The following is a 20,718-nucleotide window of genomic DNA, read 5'->3' on the forward strand; positions in this document are numbered from 1 at the left end:
ATGTATTTAATTAAACAACAGAGAAGTTCTTTTCAGGCACGAGAAAAAACAATCAATAGTGTATTGGAGCTTTATTGTAATGTTATTGTGTTTTGTACACCCAGATGCACCCTATAGAGGACTTTGAGGCATGTGTGATGTTCATGCAGGACCTAGGACATTATTTCTTGGAGGTGAAGGATCGTGACATCAAGCATGCACTGGCCACCTTGTTTGTGGATATTCTCCTGCCTGTGGCCGCGGTGAGTGCTGTAGAATGATATCTCAGGCATTTCTTTACGATTGATGTCATTCTTAATATATTATCATCACTTCTATGAATTTTGGAAAATCCAGTGGTGTACAGTCTGAATTTATTAGTCCCCAACCAATGAAACTAGGAGGGGACTATAAGCTTCCTCTCTATGTTCTATAATGCTATATGAAGGAGAGACAGTGAAAATATGTTTGCAACAATAAAATATCTAAACTCAATCAACATCTAGACTCAATCTATTAGCCGATGATGTTGACTCATTATAATGTAAAATTTAGGTTTGACTTAAAATTTTTTGGTTTAGATACAGATTACATTGTGTATACTTCTATTAGCTTATTTCTAGGAGGGGACTATAGGCTTTCTCTCTGTGTTAATGATATTTGAAGGAGAGGTAGTGAAAGTATGTTTGCAACTGTAAAATATCTAAACTCAATCAACATTTAGATTCAGATTTAGTTTTTACTTAAAACTTTAAGGTTTAGATACAGATTGTATTGTGTATGCTTCTATTAACTGATTTCTTTTATTAATTTTTTAGACGGCCAAAAATGAGGTGAACGTACCAGTGCTGAAGAATTTGGTGGATATGCTGTACACGCCAGCATTAGATTTGACAATGAAGAAAAAACACATATTTGTATGTCACTTACATTGTCTGATTGGTAGAAATATATCTATAAGAATACACCATGTTTAATCATGAAGTTTAGAATATTTAACGTCACTTGAACCCGTGTGCTGGAAATACTATTTATGAGAAAAAAAAACAAAAAAATTTAAAAAATCAATCAATTTTTGATATTTTAAGGGTCCCGAATCCCACTTATATATCCTGTTAAAGAAAAAAGTTCTATCTTTCAAATGGCTGGCCTCAGGTTACAAAACATGATCAAATAAATGTGATACTGTATTTAAATAATAAGCACACTGTGCTTACAAAAACACAAAGGGGTTGCACTTCATAAAACGGTGGTACAGGGAAAAATTTTTCCTGTGAAATCGGGGTGGAATTTTTTTTTTCATGTTTTGGACATATCTTATATTTATGTAAGCAAAAATAATCCAGAATTTTTTTATTAAAAGACTGAAGATTATATTAGCAGATGAATGAGGTTAGGAGCTTTTTAGGTCATCTGACCCGAAATGATCCTGAGATGGTCCTGACCAAGTGTTGTTATTTTTCGGGTCAGTCCGAAATCCAAGATGGCCACCATAGCCGCCATTTTGAAAACACATTTTAAACTTCTTCTCAAGTTCCACCAGTGCTGTTGGGCTGAAACTTGCCAGAAATGATCCTGAGATGATCCCGACCAAGTGTTGTTATTTTTCCGGTCGGTCCGAAATCCAAGATGGCCGCCATAGCCGCCATCTTGAAAAACACATTTTAAACTTCTTCTCAAGTTCCACCAGTGCTTTTGAGCTGAAACTTGCCTGAAATGATCCTGAGATGATCCCTACCAAGTGTTGTTATTTTTCGGGTCGGTCCGAAATCCAAGATGGCCGCCATAGCCGCCATCTTGAAAAACACATTTTAAACTTCTTCTCAAGTTCCACCAGTGCTTTTGAGCTAAAACTTGCCTGAAATGATCCTGAGATGATCCCGACCAAGTGTTGTTATTTTTCTGGTCGGTCCGAAATCCAAGATGGCCGCCATAGGCGCCATCTTGAAAAACACATTTTAAACTTCTTCTCAAGTTCCATCAGTGCTATTGAGCTAAAACTTATCTGAAATGATCCTGATATGATCCCGACCAAGTGTTGTTATTTTTCGGGTCGGTCCGAAATCCAAGATGGCCGCCATAGGCGCCATCTTGAAAAACACATTTTAAACTTCTTCTCAAGTTCCACCAGTGCTATTGAGCTAAAACTTATCTGAAATGATCCTGAGATGATCCCGACCAAGTGTTGTTATTTTTCGGGTCGGTCCGAAATCCAAGATGGCCGCCATCTTGAAAAACACATTTTAAACTTCTTCTCCGGTTCCACCAGTGCTATTGAGCTGAAACTTGCCTGAAATGATCCTGATATGATCCCGACCAAGTGATGTTATTTTTCGGGTCGGTCCGAAATCCAAGATGGCCACCATAACCACCATCTTCAAAAACACATTTTAAACTTCTTCTCAAGTTCCATCAGTGCTGTTGGGCTGAAACTTGCCTGAAATGTTCCTGAGATGATCCCAACCAAGTGTTGTTATTTTTTAGATTGGTCTGAAATGCAAGATGGCCACCATATCCGCCATCTTAAAAAACACATTTTAAACTTCTTCTCCAGTTCCACTGGTGCCATTGAGCTCGAAATTGGTGAGGATGTTAAGGAAGGAGTGCCAACAAAGTGTTGTTATTTTTTCGGCCTTGTAAAAACTTTGGCATGGCAACTTTGGCATGGCAGCAATGGCAGCCATTTTGTAACATGATTGCGCAATCATGGTTTTCCTGAACAACACCTATTTCAAACTTCTTCTCAAATTCCACCGGTGGGATTCAGCTCTAACTTACCAGAAATGATCCTTAGATGGTCCAGACCAAGTGTTATTATTTATTGGGTCGGTCAGATATCCAAGATGGCCACCGTGGCCAACAGTGCCACTATATACTTGCTACAGAGAATGCATACTACAATAATATAAGGGTTTTAATTTAGAGTCAGATGACCGTTAAGGCCCCTGGGCCTCTTGTTATATTTTTCAATTACTGCACTAATCCTCTTTACTTGGGTGTGCTGATTGGGGCAGTTACACTTATTAGGTTGAATATTATATTATACAGACTAAGGGTTAAAAATTTGTACCTTAGGCCTATTCCAGTAAAACATCTATCCTACCTCAGGACTCCAGGATTTGTTAAGGGGTACCACCTATAGAATTTATTTAATGAATTACATAGAACTAATAGGAAGGAAATCCAACCTTGGATAGAAGTGATTTATTTTGGAATCCTTGGGGGGTCAGGTGGATATTTTAATGGAATAGCCCTTAGTCCTTGTGCCCCATAGGGTGCAAAAATCAGTTATTACACTCAAATAGTTTTATATTGTAGATTTATAACTATATGATCAATTTTCGATAACATACTTCTGAGGTGAGGACTATTAGTATACAGTACTTTTTTTTGTAGTCTTATAACTCAATGACATGTATTTATTTTGAGTGGTATTTTGTCTGCAGCACTGTTTCCCTCTTGTGACGTGCCTGTTGTGTGTAAGCCAAAAGACATTTTTCCTCAACAATTGGCCCTACTTCCTAACCACACATTGTTTGTCGCAGCTGAAGAATAAAGACCAAAAAATATCTCGAATGGCTCTCGACTCGCTGCACAGACTTCTATGGTGAGTATGCACGTAGGGTTAACTTGTTTAACAGCCACTAAGGATTAAACTATAATCCTTGGATCGTCACTCATGATGCAACCTCAGGTGAAGATCCAAGGTGATTCATTTGATCCCTACCCGGGATGGATTGCGTTTTTTCAGGATATCAGGATAATGGACTGTCTCACTTTTATGTCTCTTGTATTTGATAGCATACATTGAGATTCCAGCAGGATGTTTTCTGAGGTAGCCACCAGCTACTACAAAAAGGTCTTGCTTCAAAATGGTCCCAGCTGTTCATAGGATGAAAACCCCAGCAAATAAACATAGGATTGTTGTGAGAATTTCTGGAAAATATGATAATTATTGTAAAAGGATTCTTCAATCACACCCTCCTACAAATTAAGTGATGATTGTATTTTGTTGTAATTCCAGGGTGTACATGGTGAGGATAAAGTGTGAAAGTAACACCATCACTCACAGCCGTCTACAGAGCATCGTCAGCAGCCTCTTCCCCAGGGGCTCCAAGATGGTCACCCCTCGGGATGTCCCTCTCAACTTCTTTGTCAAGATAATCCAGTTCATTGCAAAGGTTTGTTGAACTCCTCAATCCTTACTTTTCTTCATCAAAATAATAACCAGGGTCTTAATAATTTCAAAAAAAATCCCACAAAGTATGTTTCTTATTAAGTGGGACTGCGATAACAGTCTTTTAGAGTGTCGGCCATGTGACCTCAGGGTGGAGATCCGAGATGCGTGGTTCAATGCTCCCTATCTGTAGCAGTTTGTTTTTCTCAGGAAGCTGAGAACGAACTGGTCACTTTACCTTAAATGCTCTGGATGGCATGCTACAGACATCCTGTATGTTGTTAATTGAGGTAGTCACCAGCTACTACAATGAGAACCCACCTCTGGCTGTTCACGGGATGATGAGCCCAGCAAACTTAGAAAACTTCATTCTTTACCATTATGATTATGCTTATCACCAAAAAGTTTGTATCCATCAAATGATTTCTTACATTAACATAGCAAATTATATAATATATGGGCTGCCTTTGTTCTATCAGATGATTCATCCACCCTCTCTCCTAGTTGAAAAATATTTGATTTATTTTCAGGAGAGACAAGACTTTGCTATGAAGGAGATCATATTTGACCTACTTTGTGTGGGGCGGTCAGCCAAGATTCTCACCCCGGAGGTATGACAACAGAGCTCAACAAACCTTATCTGTATAAACTGTACTGTAACGCAATTAGTACTTAATTAAAGGGGGAGGTATATAGTAATCACTTCGTCTGTGCGTTTGGTCGTGCATGTGTCTTTGCATGATTCTCTCCATGCAAAGCTAAAAATATCTCATGAACCACTGGAAAGATCAAGATCATTTTCACACCATAATATCACAGAATCAAGTTCTACATCTGATTTGGTTTTGGTGGTCATCAGTTAAGGTTAAAGGTCAAAGGTTGTGTCCAAAATTTTAACTTTCTTTTCTGAGGCATGAGAATTTTAACATGCTCATCTCCATCATAGAAATTTAAAGGCATGTATAGTATAGTTGGTAGTATTCGTAGGGGATTCAAGTTTGTTATGTTTGTGGTCATTGAATAAATCCCTAATGAATATTAATATAACAAATTATAATCATACAATAAATATGAATAATGTATACACACTGCTGTATATATTACAAATTATTATATGATGAATATATATCATGTATTCACAGTATATACAGAGGAGCCCACTTATTTGCATATCGCTTATTTGAATAACCCGCTTGTTTGCATAAAATTCTAAGGTCCCGATTTTCTTCTTCTTTATCTTTGTATTACTGAAATGTATAGATGTATTACCTGCTTAATGTAGAGTGTTTACAAGGCGGTGTTGTGTGAAATTTAATACCCGCAAACTAGTTCCAACTGGGACAACCCCAAAATATTTGCCATGTGAAATTAGGCAGATTTATATTATATTGGTGGCCTTCTTTTATTTCTGATACATCAAGTGTAATGTCCACAGCTTATTGTTTGAGTACAGTTTTGTAGTCCTGGTAAAATATTGAACATTTACTCACTGAACATTTAATCACAGAACATTTAATCACTGAATATTTGATCACTGAACATTTAATCACTGAACATTTAATCACTGAACATTTAAGTACTGAACATTTAATCACTGAACATTTAATCACTGAACATTTAATCACTGAACATTTATATTTAATAAATCACAGAACATTTAATCACTGAACATTTAATTACTGAACATTTGATAACTGAACATTTAATCACTGAACATTTATATTTAATAAATCACAGAACATTTAATCACTGAACATTTAATTACTGAACATTTGATCACTGAACATTTAATCACTGAACATTTGATCACTGAACAATTATAATAATAAATCGCTGAACATTTAATCACTGAACATTTGATCACTGAACATTTAGTCACTAAACATTTAATCACTGAAAATTTAATTACTGAACATTTGATCACTCCATATTTAATCACTGAACATTTAACCACTGAACATTTAATCACTGAACATTTAATAACTGTCAACAGAGGATGAGTATTGGTCTGCGAGCATTCTTGGTCATCGCCGATAGCCTGCAACAGAAGGATGGCGATCCTCCAATGCCACAAACTCAGGCCACCCTGCCATCTGGAGCCACAGTCAGGGTCAAGAGAACGTTTCTAAATAAGATGCTGACGGACCAGATGGCGAAAACCATAGGCTTGGCCCAGTATTATCCACATATACTCAAGGCCTTTGATTCCATGCTTCATGCACTGGACCTCCAGGTGGGGAGACAACTCTTGTTAACCAAGTCAGAAAACGTAAACAAGGAGCCAGATGAGCTGATGACGTGAGTTTTGATGATTGTTGTGTATGTTCTTATGTAATTATAAAAAGTTTCTTATTTGTTAATTTTTAAAAAGTCCTGTTGTAAAAGTTGTTCTTTTCAAAGGCTCAAATGTTTGCTGTTTACCAAAATTTTGGTGCAGAGAAAAGCGACTCTTTAAGTACGGAGAATCATTAGACAAAACAAAGTTTGGCAATAACATTGCTTCCCTTTCTATAATGAGAATTGAGCTCAGGGAAATAAAAAAGTTTTTCCAAGAACATAGCTTCTTCTCTTAAAATTGTATGTTTTCAATACACTTACAGTTATATTTTAACAATTTTATTCTTTTCAAAAAAATTGCAAAAAATAAAACCACTTGCTCACAAAATGATGAAACTTTTTTATGATAATAGAACTTTAAGTTAAATATATCGCTATGTTATAAGAGTTAACAGTTTAGATCCACAATCCACACATATATATGTTGTGCTCATTCAGAGGAGAACGAAAGGCAAAGATAGAACTGTTCCGAACATGTATTGCTGCAATTCCTCGACTCATCCCAGACGGGATGAGCTGCCAGGAACTAGTCGATCTGCTGACACGACTTACAGTTCATCTGGACGAGGAGCTGAAAGGGTGAGTTTTGGAATTTGCAATAACCACAAATTGTTATGAAGATGATAAATCCCTTTTTTAAAAGCTTTTTGAAAATTCCAGGGCTATTGCATCACATAGATGAAAATTTCTTCATTGTCTGTTTTAATGAATCGAACAAAAAATGGAAAATCCTTAAGATTTTTAATCTATTGATTACAATTTGAAGGTAAATTAAAGTACTGGTTCGGATGAGGGACAGGGTAAACCATAAAAACATAAAGACTTACAGTTGTATAGGGTTTTGTGATCAGATGCTGGTACTATATATGTAATCTGTTTAATCTTCGACTAATGATATTATTTCTCTCTGATACAGCCATGCATTCCAAGCCCTACAGAACCTGATGCAGGAGTCACCTCTGTGGAGGGAACATGTTGTCAGAGGTAAGTAATTGATATGCTCTTTGACTAGCAATAATATAATATCTTGCTAAATATGATTATTTTGTCATGAAGATAGATTGTACCTTTGAAAAAAAAAGTTTTTTATGGTCCGCAACTTACCTGAGACTCCTAAACTTGCTGGGAACCTTTACTCTAACTTTCAGTACCCAGTTCTATGTGCTGGAACTTTTATTAATAGGAGTATTTTATTAAGATGACAAAAATTAAAATGTCCTGCTTCTATGGGAAGCACTTTCTTATCAATGATTAAAGTTGAAGAGTATGTTATGATTGAGCTTTGTAGGTAATATATCCAGTAATCGTGACGACAAACTTGTTTTCAGGTTTTGTACAGTTTGTACAGCGAGATATCAGTGATACCAACACACAGCTATTGGACGGAGCCCTGCGGCTTCTCATGCAACTCTTGGTCCAGTGGAAAACCAACATTGTCACTGCTCAACAAAGGGTAAGGCTCTCCGAAGGGGGATGCAGTAGTCTTAACTAGAAATCAACATTGTTACTTCAAAACAGAGGGTAAGGGTCTCCCAAGGGGGACGACAGTAGTCTTTACTAGAAATCAACATTGTCACTGCACAATAGAGGGTAAGGGTCTCCCAAGGGGGACGACAGTACTTAGTCTTTACTAGAAATCAACATTGTCACTACACAACAAAGGGTCATTGCCATTGCACAAAATTGTGAAAGGCTCCTCTGAGGGGAATGGTTAGTCTTACCTAAAAATACTTCAGTATCAACATGAAAAAATATTTCATAAAAAAGCTTTTAAGAAGTATTAATAGAAAAATGTAGGCCTTGTTCATTAAAGCTGCTTTGGAGGGCTTTGGTCTATTTTATATGGCAGGCTAGCTCAGTTTTTGTATTGTTACTATAGGAACGGATCACTGGAGACGGGTCAGCCCCACTACGGACTCTGCCAGAGGCCACCAACATTCTCGTCTTACGGGAGGTGGAGGGGCTTTCACTTGCCATGTTGTGTAGCTGCCGTGTTGTTACACGCAAACTCGCCGCTCTCCTACTAAAGGAGGTCAGGAATATCTTCACATGCTGCCAGGCACAGGTAAAGCATTCTGATGAAGTGAACATGAAGTTGAGAAATGGATCTTACCCGAGAGTGAAATTAATTTAACTTGAAATTTTGATATTTCACTTGCTTTAAATTCCTCAGATGGCATGAAGTTTTACCCACAGAACAACCAATTATACAAAAATGGCCTCTCTCACGAATACCAGCAGAGATACGATTTCAAATGAAAGGATAGTGACATTAAATTGTTTAACAGTTTTAATAATTTCCATATTCACTGTACACAAGTGTAAGATTTTATTTATCACGTTATTTTTGCCAATGTTTATTTAGAGTTAGGTTTTGTTTTCATGTCATATTCTCGACTTTTGATTATTGCAATTAAAAAAAGAAATTTAGAACATAATAAGGGAGACATTACTCAAACAGCCTTGCTATAGAGTGTGTATACAAGAGTCTTAATAAAGTATTATGATCTCTTCCTGGCAGTACTCTGAGCCTTGCCTGCTAGAGATGATCGACAAAGCATGTCCAGACGTGGTTAAACGACTCCTGCCCTCCCTTCCAGCCTCGGAGAAAGTGAGTATTGATTCCTTTGTCATTTTTTCAGAAAAAAAAAATGTTTATAAAATTATCAAAATGAATGAAAATCTACAGATAAGTTGATTATTTTGGACTGCAGTATTGAGTTGTATATTCTCTTTAGTGAAATGAAAAATATGTAATTTGCACAAGATATCTCATGAACCTCTCTGATAACAGATTCAGGTCATATTCACATAGAATTACCATAGCATCAACTTACACATCTGGTTTGATTTTGATAGTCATTGGTCAAGGTTAAAGGGTCAAAGGTCACACTTTACCTCCTTTGGAAAAATTGTTACCGGTAATATATTATATAATCACATTGTTACCTGTTAGGATGGTTGAGGGTATTTATATGAAGCTATGTTTAATTTGCTTTAGAAATATCTTTACCACAATTCAGATAAATTTTCTATTAACTTAATCATTAACCCTGCCAGGTATTCCTTCCACCTGATTTACAAAATAGAGTTTCTCGTTATCCACCAATCATGTTGCCTGATTTCAGCCTGTCCTGCTGACCTCGCCAAACATTGACCTTGCTTGGGTCATTGACAGGGCAGCCTCAGTCTGGAATCCTGTTTCCAAGGAGAACAACATAGAGGAAAGGTCCGAGTCAGTTTTCTCTAAGGTAGACCCCTGGATGCGGTGCATAGCCACTTTTGTGTCCAGCGAGTATGGAATGACCCTATGTCCACATGCAGTGGCTGCTTCCTGGCCAATTGTCTACACCCGACTGGTCAGCATGCATACTCTACTTGACCCAAAGTAAGTGGTCATTGTCCTTATAAATGAGCCAGACACACTTGTAGTAAATTGCCCATTGGTTTAGTAGTAAGTGTATTATTTAATCTTCATATGACCAGTTTCTTGATCATTGGTGCAAGTACACTTCATAATCCTTGTCAGGGTTGCCACCTCTCAAGTCCTTGATGTGAGGCTCCTGTAACATTAAATATAAATACATGTATAATTAATATGTAACTGCTTTGGGTCATTAATTGAATAAGCATTTCTCAATTTTCTTGAATTTACCCTTATATTAATTTTGAAAATAATAATTATAAACTGATCATTCAAAATGAAAGACAAAATCACTTTTTTTCTCAATATCACTAACCATATGACATCTAGATTTGTATTTGAAAATATTTAATTCTTTATCCTGTAAAATTAATAAAACATTATAGCCTCGGGTACTTTATGTTGACAATTACTGTATAAAACAGTTATATGTCGTCAAAATGTCCCTGCGCTAAATTTCCCACTTTGAACAATCCCTTGGACGGAGATCTCCCACTTTGGCATCTCAATGGCAACCCTGATCCTTTTATGTCAGCTGACCACACTCAAATTAGTGTACATCGTGTTCATATGTCAGTGGACAACACTCCAGCAAATTTTCCCATACATTATGCTGTCATTCCTCAAGCAACTACAAGGTATAAGGATACGCAGGACGCTTTTATTTATTGTGGTCCAAAAGGTTTGACTGGTTATAGATCAGAGTTGTCCATTGATAATACAAGGACAGACCTGGGGATTTGATCAGTCAAGTCTTGACAAAGACTTTCAAGGCCTTTGCAAATCTGCAGGTTTTTCAAGTTTTTTGCCTTAAATGTTACATTTTTATCAAATTGATGAATCAATTTGCTCACATATAAATGAAAAGCTGTAAGAAAGAGTTTGTGTTTCAGAATTCCAAAGTCAAGATCAAGGCCAACGTCATAATTGCTATTAATAGAAATTGATCAACCAATGAAACTATTTTGCACCTGGAAGCAAAATGTTCATGTTGTACAGACATAATCAAATTTATAATGTGTCAATACTGTTATATAAATGTATATGCTCTGTTTACAGCAACATGATCAATGAATTCCGGACATCGTCCATCTTGAGGTCAGGAACGTCCAGTAAGAAACCGACATCAGAGAAAGATGTACACATGCAGCTGTGGCAGAACTACATCATCTTGGCTTGTTCTGTAGCTCAGAAGGATAGCCTGAACTCCTTCAGATGTTCCTCACCTGAGCAAGGGTATGACACAAAATAGAGAGTGGCATTTGAAGTAACTGTGTGTAATATAAAGTCTTGACCATATTGTGTTGATAGGACAATAAAAAGCCATCAAATTCTGTGTATACTGTAAATGAACATCTTTTAGTGGTAATCTTATTTTAGAGATTTTTGTGCCAGAAGCATTTTGCTAAATTATGATTCTGCTAATTGATGATCCTGCTAAATAATGCTAAATTATGATTCTGCTAAATGATGCTAAATTATGATTCTGCTAAATAATGCTAAATTATGATGCTGCTAAATAATACTTACAGTATATTTTTTTCTATGATAAGTATTGTGAATGGACCAAATCATCATTGTGCTAAATTGCTTCAGTTCAGTTATGCACAAAAATTTGAGTGCACTAAATTTAAAAATGAATTCATTTACAGTATTGAAACCTTGATTTCACCATCCAAACACCAAACAAGGGCTTCTATAACTTAGTTAGTAAAATATCAGACTAATGCAAACACAGATGAACAAAATTAAGTGTGTTTGGTTCTTACTCAGGGAAGTTAATTTATCTGTTATTATAATAATTCAGCTTTAGAGAAGAAAAACTCTAGAATGTGTCTTCGGAGTTGACTTTTAAATCATATATTATCTGTGTTTGCAGCTCGTCTCCTGAGTCTGAGAAGAGTGATAGTCGCCAAGCCAGTACCAGCTGTACAGACCTGTTCAAACTCATCATACCGTTGATGAAGTGTGAAAACTCGGACATGAGGGACACTATTGTCAACGGTCTCGGCTACACCAATGCAGCTGCCTTTAGGTGAGTTTAGGTCTCATGAACACCAACCCAGTTGAACTAAGGTCATTTGTGTTCGGTGAAACTCGCCTAGATCAGTGAAATGCTGTTTCATTTTCCTGTATTAGCTGTATAAGTTACTAAACCTTATTTCGATCCACATTGTGTGACATTGCTAGACTTTTGAAGAATTTGTATATAAAATGGTGGTGTGCATCCTTGTTGTTTTAGGGACCTCATTGATGAGTTACTTCCCTTCCTCAAGGAAGCAATTGAACGTAAACAGGAGACTAAGAACCGTCGTCGTAAGAAGGACACTCTTAGAGTGCAGTTGGCTCATATATTTGAACTGATGGCTGAGAACAAAACATTTGCACAGAGGTAGGTACATGGTGAGATGTTTTCTCATATGTAAGACAGGGAACATACTTCCCAGTATAAGATTTTGTCATTGACAAGTACAAATATATTATTAAAATGATGTTAAAGTTAAAATTATGTCAGTCTTATTTCTTTCCTGATGTGTCACCCACAAGGGAAGTAATTCCAATTGTAGAATTTGGAAATAGTGATACTTCATAGTGTGATTTTTATACAATTTCGACAAAATTATGGATATATGAAAAGAATCTATATTTGTCTTGAATAATCAGCGGAGATATATTTACCTACAACATACATAAATGTCTTTATTAATCCCCAACAGGTATGTAAAAAATGTCATGCCAAAGATTGTCAGCACTCTAGCGACCTCATTCATTGAGGGATTTTAATCAAACTTTACATAATGATAAAAGACCAAAATATCTAAAACAAGTTTTAGGGTTTTAGGGTCAAGGTCACTGTTACAATTTATTTTTTAGCGTGGAAAAGTAGGGGTCATTTATTGCATTAGCATTACCAAGAATGCTTGTTAGTCCCCTGCCAGTGAAACAGGGGGATATAGCTTTCCTCCCTGTCTGTCTTGTGCATACGTACATAATGCAATACCCAGTATACTTGTGATAATGTGATTACAGTATTGTACAATTAGATGTTTTATGTTACAGTGAGTCAGGTGTGATTGACACGGACTCTAACTGCCTCATCAAGACGTTTGTCGAGTATATAGACGGTGCCCGCCAGTACCTGGAGAGTGAGAGTGACCGTGATCTTCCAGTCCTTCATGATATACGCCTGCACTTCAGTCGATTTGTCCGTGAGCTCATCGCTCACACACCTGGTAAGTAACAATCTAGGATTGCCGCCTTTCATAGTATTTTATAAAAACAACAATGAATGAAGATGTTAATAAAAAGAAATAATTTAATTTTGCTTGTAACAAGCATTTTCATTTGCTCAAAAAATTATGTTATCATCCCATAACATAAAAAAAATAAACTGTGACGTCAGCGGAGTAATCGTTTTTCACAGGATTTTGTATTTATCGATGCGTTTTTAAATATCTGGAGCAAAATAAACATGTTAAACTTAATGAAACTGTTTCTTATCGTTATTAATTAAATTATAAGGGTTAACTGTAATATTTTTTTTTTACGTTATTGAGCAATAACTTTTGTGTTATTGCTCAATAACGTAAAAAAAATATTACAGTTAACCCTTAAATAGCAATGGTAAAATACAAATTGTAAAAATATAGATTTTCGTCGAAAGAGTACAAGCCTTGAAATGTAAGGAATAACTTAGCTGCATATTAGAACTTAGGTTTGTCAGGGAAGATTAGGAAATCTTACATAGATCTGTTCAGTAGACAAGAATATCTCAGCCCCAGGGTAAGAGTTTGACTGGTCAAAACAGGGTTTCCTTCATTATGCTGAGCACAAGGTCTCCTCCAGTATGCTTGAGGTTATTTAGGTCAATTACCAAGAGAATTTTCAGGTTAGTGGTACAGGCACTGTGGGCCTCTTGATTAATATAAGAATTTTATGCTTTCCCAGCTGAGATCAAGAGAAGCCTGCTGACAAGAGACTTGAGGTATAGCTTGTTTCACCTGTTTGCAACCTGGAGCGGCAAGTTCAGTCACACCATAGGAGATACTATAGATAGGAGGTGAGTGATACTGCATTCATACTGACATGAAAACGACAAAGTTTACATAGTTCGTACAGATGATGAAAAGTGCTGGAATTTTGGGTCAGTGCTGGAAATATGCTGCAATTTGTGGTCAGGGCTAGAAAAGTGCTGAAATTTTGGGTCAGTGCACTGCAGGAAAAGTGCTGGAATTTTCGGTCAAAGCAGTAAAAGTGCTGGAATGTGCTTTTAAGAACTTAAAAAGTACTGGAGTACAAACTAAGTTGCTGAAAACATGCTTTTTCAGATTACTTAAAATGAGATATTTATCAGAAGAAAATTCTAAAAAGATTTCAATCCTCAGCATTATTTACTTTTAATTCTGATAATGTTCAGATTCCAGTGGTTGATTATTTATTACAAGTAGTCTTTTGAGCTCTTAACTTAAAATTGAGAAAAAGTACTTCAAAAGTGCTTGAATTTTGGTAAGAAAAATCTGTACAAACCATGGTTTAACCCACCCCTAATTTTTAGCTCACCACTTGCCAAAGGGCATCCAGTAGGATGCTTAGATATTGGCCTATGTGGAAGTTGTTCAGATGAATGACATTGACTTCTTTTAAAGGTTGTAGGGGACAGTTCTGTTAAAATCTACAAAAGGAGTACTTATTGAATGATTCAAAAATGGCCCAGAGCATGATATTTTCACAAGAGCAAACTGAGAAGAGGGTCCATTAAGTTGTTCAGTGAATGACCTTGGTGAACTTTAATGTCACAGTGGGCAACTGTGTTTATATCTGAAATTTTTCTTGTGTCCTATACCTAGAGAGCTGATTTGTGTATAGTCATAACATAATTATACACCATCATTTCCAAAGTACAACATTACTTAATATCAAGTCTTTTACTGAGGGCTTTTTTGGGCCGATAATGGGCCCCATTTCCAATTGAAATTATTTCCTATTTAGGCCAAATTCCCATAATTAGCAGTTTACTCATGAAAAACTCTTTCCCAATTCACCAATTTATTCCCGAAATGAGGCAAAAAGGCCTCATCCCAAACTAGGGAGAAAAAGCCCTGAATATGAAAAAAAGGTGTTTATTGATGATGGCACTAACAAATTGAATAAACGCTACATCTTTTGATACTGTATCTATCCCCATTAGTGTTTTAAGGTTTAGTAATGATAAGAGTGTACTTAATCCACAGGTTTAGCAAGGATGAGAGCTGCTCCGAGCTAGAGCTCTCTGCTGTGAGAGCCATGTCGGCTGTTCTGTGTTGTGGACCAGTTTTTGACCCCAGTGGTCTGAACGATGACGGATACATATACCAGTGGCTGGACATGCTACTGAGTTCTCACAATGACAGGGTAAGCTTGTGTGTTAAACACTGGGTATGCATGTGTGCGATACAGGTCCATTGGGCCACTTGTTTGAGTTATAGTGTACTTCAGATGTAGAAATGGAAATTTATATAATATAATAAAAAGATAGGAGAAGGGTTTTAAAATATCTAATACCAAATTAAATATGAAAAAAAAAAAATTTTTTTTTTATTTGATTGATCAGATGACAGTCTGACAGGTTTTGAATGGTTGACCCTAGGACCCACTCAAAGTTATCATACTACATTCTGTCAGAGTTGCTAATTCTCTACATGAGATGTAACGTCTGATTATGTGGTATTGTTTTTGAATATCTTGTTAGCTTGATTATAAACGAGTCTTGAAAATAAGCCATGAATTCCTTGCAGAGAAAAACATCAAGAAAACAGGACACTCTCCACAGTAGTTTTACCAAGGCGTCACAGGCCTGATTTACTTTTCACACTATGAGACTGTTTCCTAAATTGCGCAATATGAGATAACATTTATTAAGGATTTTTAATTAAATAAAAAAGAATGATTATAATACTATTGAAATTGCTTTCATTGTTGTATATCCATGCCGAATAATGGTAGACATAATGGTCTTCAGCTTGAAATGTAACAGGTATGAAGATTTTTTTTTTTTTTTTTAATAAGCAGATGTGGAAAGTAAGCTCATCTAAAAAAATTAGCTGGTTTTAAATATAGGATGTAGAAAATAAGCAATGGAATCTTTATTTAAAAGCTTATTTTCAAAACTGCAGGGTATGTCAGATAATATACAGATTGTTGGATTATTGATGTGTAAGAAAAGAAATGGATCGGGCATGGGGGAATTCATTATAGACCATAAAATAGACCATTCAATATACATGTAGTTAAAGATCATAACTGCTGGATTATTGATGTGTAAGAAAAGGATTGTTGATGTGTAAGAAAATACCAGTGAACAATCAAGATATTGAGAAACTGTACTAACATATGTGTATCTGTGTATCTTTGTCGCCATGGCAACAGATTAAGGAGCAGGTGAGTTTGTCCACTCCTGCATGGCATTGTTTTCATTGGTCCTATTCTCTCATTGACCTTTTGCCTGCCTATTTCAGTTGAGTTCTCATTTCGTTCAGATCATCTTCATTTCTTCATCGCTGCAGCAGTGCCCTATCATTGAACTTTCCTGGTCAAAATCTCTTTGAGTCTTCATAAATTTTTTTATCGAGAGTCTTATCATTATTTTTCATTCAGATATTTTCGTATTCATTGTCCATCTCATCATCATTCTCATCATTTCCGGACTGCATACGTTCCTCTTTTGTTGTTTTGTTATTCAAGGACGGTTGTTGTGTTTGCTGTACTTGCACTGTTTTATTAAATGTGAGTTTTGTGAATGTTTTTAAGTCCTTTTTTTCTGCTGTATCCAGGATGATCATCACCAGCATTTCTACACGGTCTTTAATTTACGTTTGAATTGTTTTTTCGTTCACAATGCTGATAGTTACTTTGCTTGATGATCTGTTAATTATAAGTACATAGCATATTTCTAGCATGTAGTATTCTTCCTCTTTATTAGCCAGATTTTTCAGTTGTTACATATTTTGTGTGTATTTTGAACAATTCATGAGTGTTCTGAGACTGCCTCAGTTGTGTTTTGTAAGTGTTTATGAGTTTTTTCCGCATTGTAACATATATAATATCATTATCATTATAATAGTATTTAATTTTCAGCAAAATAAATTTAATGAGAGAATATATTATTATATTAATATGTTTATCAATAGGATATCAAATATATTGTCAGAAATAACTGCCAGACAAAAATAGGATATTAAGTTTCAATTCTAATCAGTATTAACCAGTTGGTCGGGGGCCACAGTGGTAACACACTTGCCTTTAACCTTGGTGGCCGGGGTTTGATTCCCTGATCGGACGTGAAAATGTATGGGGTCACCTGCCCGACCAAGTGGGTTTACCCCGGGTACTCCGGTTTCCTCCCACAGTAAGACCCCTCCCACGCTTCCATCCGGGGCCAACAAGCGTGATTAATATAAGTTAGTATAACAATTGTTGTAAAATAAATAAAGTTTGTAACATTTAATTTATGACTCCCCTATCGATAAAACTAGTGGGGGATAATACGTTTCCTCTCCATCCGCGGTGGCCGAGTGGTTAAGGTGTCCCGACACTTTATCACTAGCCCTCCACCTCTGGGTTGCAAGTTCGAAAACCTACGGGACAGTTGCCTGGTACTGACTGTAGGCCGGTGGTTTTTCTCCGGGTACTCCCTCCAAAATCAGGCACGTCCTTAAACTACCCTGGCTGTTAATAGGACGTTAAACAAAATAAACCAAACCAAACCAAACCTCTCCATCCAGCTTGTACATAATCTATTTGCATAACACCAGAGTTTGTCGGTGCTTTAGGGGATTCATTCCTTGAAAGATTATGATCAGACTTGACACAATGATAAGGACTTATATCTCAAGATAAGTTTGAGGTTTGAGTTCCAGGGGTTTTGAGTCAAGGTCACTGTTACTATTTTTAGCGGGAGCCGATAGGGGACACGTATTGCATTGGCAATACCCAGTATGCATGACTAGTGTAATTGTGAAATTCTATAAACTTTAAATTACTGTATTCACCATGTTCTATGCTGTGTACTTACAAAAACAGAAGTGAGGGTGTTTAACTATTACCATTTACAATATCAAGTTTCTTTCAATGTGAAATCAGGTTTGCATAAATTTGTTATTTTAATAGCTTTTGTCATCATAGCTTATGATTAATTGGTGTTTTTATATTTTGCTAATTATGTTGAATATGGTACTTAGTTTTGAGTAGTGTATCAAATTTCACATAATACCTTTGAGGTCCTGAAATGTGTTTGTCTTTAATTATTTATGTATCATTGTTGACATCTTAGTACCATTACAATTTGATAATTAAGGGATTTTGCATGATTACCTCCCTTGAAATGAATCATTGTTTGATTTAAAGAAAGTAATTATTTTCACAGAAAATGTTAATATATTCTATAATGATGTTCAAAATCAAATTAAATGTTTTCAATAAGCCTTGTATTAAACATAATAATTCAGATATACCAAATTAAATCTAATAAAACCTGATAAAATCCCCTTTATATTTTTAGCCCACCATCATCAGATGGTGGGCTATTCAAATCGCCCTGCGTCCGTGGTCCGTGGTCCGTCCCTCCGTCCGTCCGTCCGTCCCTCCGTCCGTCCGTCCGTCCGTAAACAATTCTTGTTATCGCTAATCCTCCGAAAGTACTGAAGGGATCTTTCTCAAATTTCATATGTGGGTTCCCCTTGGTGCCTAGTTATGCATATTGCATTTTGAGACCAATTGGAAAACAACATGGCCGACAGGCAGCCATCTTGGATTTTGACAATTGAAGTTTGTTATCGCTATTTCTGAGAAAGTACTGAAGGGATCTTTCTCAAATTTCATATGTAGGCTCCCCTTGGTGTCTAGTTATGCATATTGCATTTTGAGACCAATCGGAAAACAACATGGCCGACAGGCAGCCATCTTGGATTTTGACAATTGAAGTTTGTTATCGCTATTTCTGAGAAAGTACTGAAGGGATCTTTCTCAAATTTCATATGTAGGCTCCCCTTGGTGCCTAGTTATGCATATTGCATTTTGAGACCAATCGGAAAACAACATGGCCGACAGGCAGCCATCTTGTATTTTGATAATTGAAGTTTGTTATCGCTATTTTTCAGAAAGTACTGAAGGGATCTTTCTCAGATTTCATATGTAGGCTCCCCTTGGTGCCTAGTTATGCATATTGCATTTTGAGACCAATCGGAAGACAACATGGCCGACAGGCAGCCATCTTGGATTTTGACAATTTAAGATTGTTATCGCTATTTCTGAGAAAGTACTGAAGAGATCTTTCTCAAATTTTATATGTAGGTTCCCCTTGGTGCCTAGTTATGCATATTGCATTTTGAGACCAATCGGAAAACAACATGGCTGACAGGCAGCCATCTTGGATTTTGACAATTGAAGTTTGTTATCGCTATTTCTCAGAAATTGCTGAAGGGATCTTTCTGAAATTTCATTTGTAGGTTGCCCTCTGTGCCTAGTTATGCATATTGGATTTTGAGACCAGTCAGAAAACAACCTGCCTGACAGGCAGCCATCTTGTATTTTGACAATTGAAGTTTGTTATCGCTATTTTACAGAAGGTACTGAAGGGATCTTTCTGAAAATTTCATATGTAGGTTCCCCTTGGTCCCTGGTGTTGCATTTTGGGACCAATCCGAAAACAACAGACAGCCATTATCGCCAAATCTTAAATTTTATATATAGGTTACCCTTGTTTGAAAAGTCCTAGAGGGCTGTTTCTGAATTTACACAGATTAGTAAGACTTAGAGGAAGGGAAAAGTAGAGAAAAGATCAATCTGACATGGAACCTATAAAGATCATTCAATGGTGGGCGCCAAGATCCCTCTGGGATCTCTTGTTTCCAAGTCCTATCATCTTATTTCTTCATCATAGATTACAACTTGATTGGGGAAAAAAATAATAATAATTGTCTTTTTATTGAAAATTTTGCTAAGTCACCAGAGTGTTGGTTAGGTAGATTACTGTAATATTGATGGGAGAAAGATCTGACGAAGCTGTTATAAATCTCGCTTTATGTGTGATAAATCTATATGTAAGCCCACACATCAGCTGTATACCTCCTACTATATATGAAGTTTTATTCTTTGTGTAGAGCTAACTAATGGAGCTTTTTCAGGAATTATGTCGGCTTTTTTCTCGCCTGCCTTTAACATATATTACTACTATGATGGGACTGAATTTGATCTGGAAATAGTCGCATTACAAGCGGGTAGATTCTAGACTGATGCAGCCCAAGTCAGAGCTTTTATATCAGTTTTGCAAAAATTTTGTTTCATTTTGCCCACCTGAATTGCCCTTTGGGGGTCATCCAAGGGAGTCATGTCCCAAGCTTGGGTTACCAAAGATCCCCTTCACAGGCTCTTGGTGAGAATATTGTTCCCATGGCCACTGCAGCATTTAGAATTTGTTTTTATCCAGATCAACTAATCTTCAAGTTCTTGTCAAACTTCATCCTATCGCTGTATCATACTCCACCAATCGCCAAGATGCAGAGTGTCCAGAGCTTTGTAGCTGGTCTCTCAGTATAGTTCTTAAACATTTTTTTTTTGCATTTTTTTGAAAATTATTCCAACCATCTGAATGATGTCCACAGCATCTCTGACATATCCTGGAGGTACCAAGCATCTGTATGATATCCCTAGCATCACTGACAACAGCTGTATGATGTCCCTAACATCACTGCCAAGTCCTAGAGGTATCAAACAGCTGTATGGTGTCCCTAACATCACTGACGAGTCTAGAGGTACCAAACAGCTG

General features: G+C 36.5%; 1 protein-coding gene across 3 annotated transcripts in view; it reads left to right on the top strand.

Annotated features, from left to right (window-relative positions):
• LOC117329787 (protein furry-like) overlaps positions 1-20,718 on the top strand; it is a 79,997-nt gene that overhangs the window by 11,672 nt on the left and 47,607 nt on the right. For all 3 annotated transcript variants that reach the window (XM_033887927.1, XM_033887929.1, XM_033887928.1), the window contains exons 11-29: positions 105-242; positions 798-896; positions 3,426-3,586; positions 4,004-4,160; positions 4,687-4,767; positions 6,150-6,454; positions 6,932-7,072; positions 7,410-7,477; positions 7,822-7,946; positions 8,373-8,558; positions 9,015-9,104; positions 9,622-9,881; positions 10,977-11,153; positions 11,797-11,952; positions 12,160-12,309; positions 12,978-13,150; positions 13,866-13,977; positions 15,149-15,308; positions 16,323-16,334. In XM_033887927.1, the coding sequence (XP_033743818.1) occupies positions 105-242; positions 798-896; positions 3,426-3,586; positions 4,004-4,160; positions 4,687-4,767; positions 6,150-6,454; positions 6,932-7,072; positions 7,410-7,477; positions 7,822-7,946; positions 8,373-8,558; positions 9,015-9,104; positions 9,622-9,881; positions 10,977-11,153; positions 11,797-11,952; positions 12,160-12,309; positions 12,978-13,150; positions 13,866-13,977; positions 15,149-15,308; positions 16,323-16,334 (2,751 nt within the window). The remainder of the gene's footprint in view (positions 1-104; positions 243-797; positions 897-3,425; positions 3,587-4,003; positions 4,161-4,686; positions 4,768-6,149; positions 6,455-6,931; positions 7,073-7,409; positions 7,478-7,821; positions 7,947-8,372; positions 8,559-9,014; positions 9,105-9,621; positions 9,882-10,976; positions 11,154-11,796; positions 11,953-12,159; positions 12,310-12,977; positions 13,151-13,865; positions 13,978-15,148; positions 15,309-16,322; positions 16,335-20,718) is intronic.

Source organism: Pecten maximus, chromosome 6 (genome assembly GCF_902652985.1).
Source record: "Pecten maximus chromosome 6, xPecMax1.1, whole genome shotgun sequence".
Taxonomy (NCBI): Eukaryota; Metazoa; Mollusca; class Bivalvia; order Pectinida; family Pectinidae; genus Pecten; species Pecten maximus.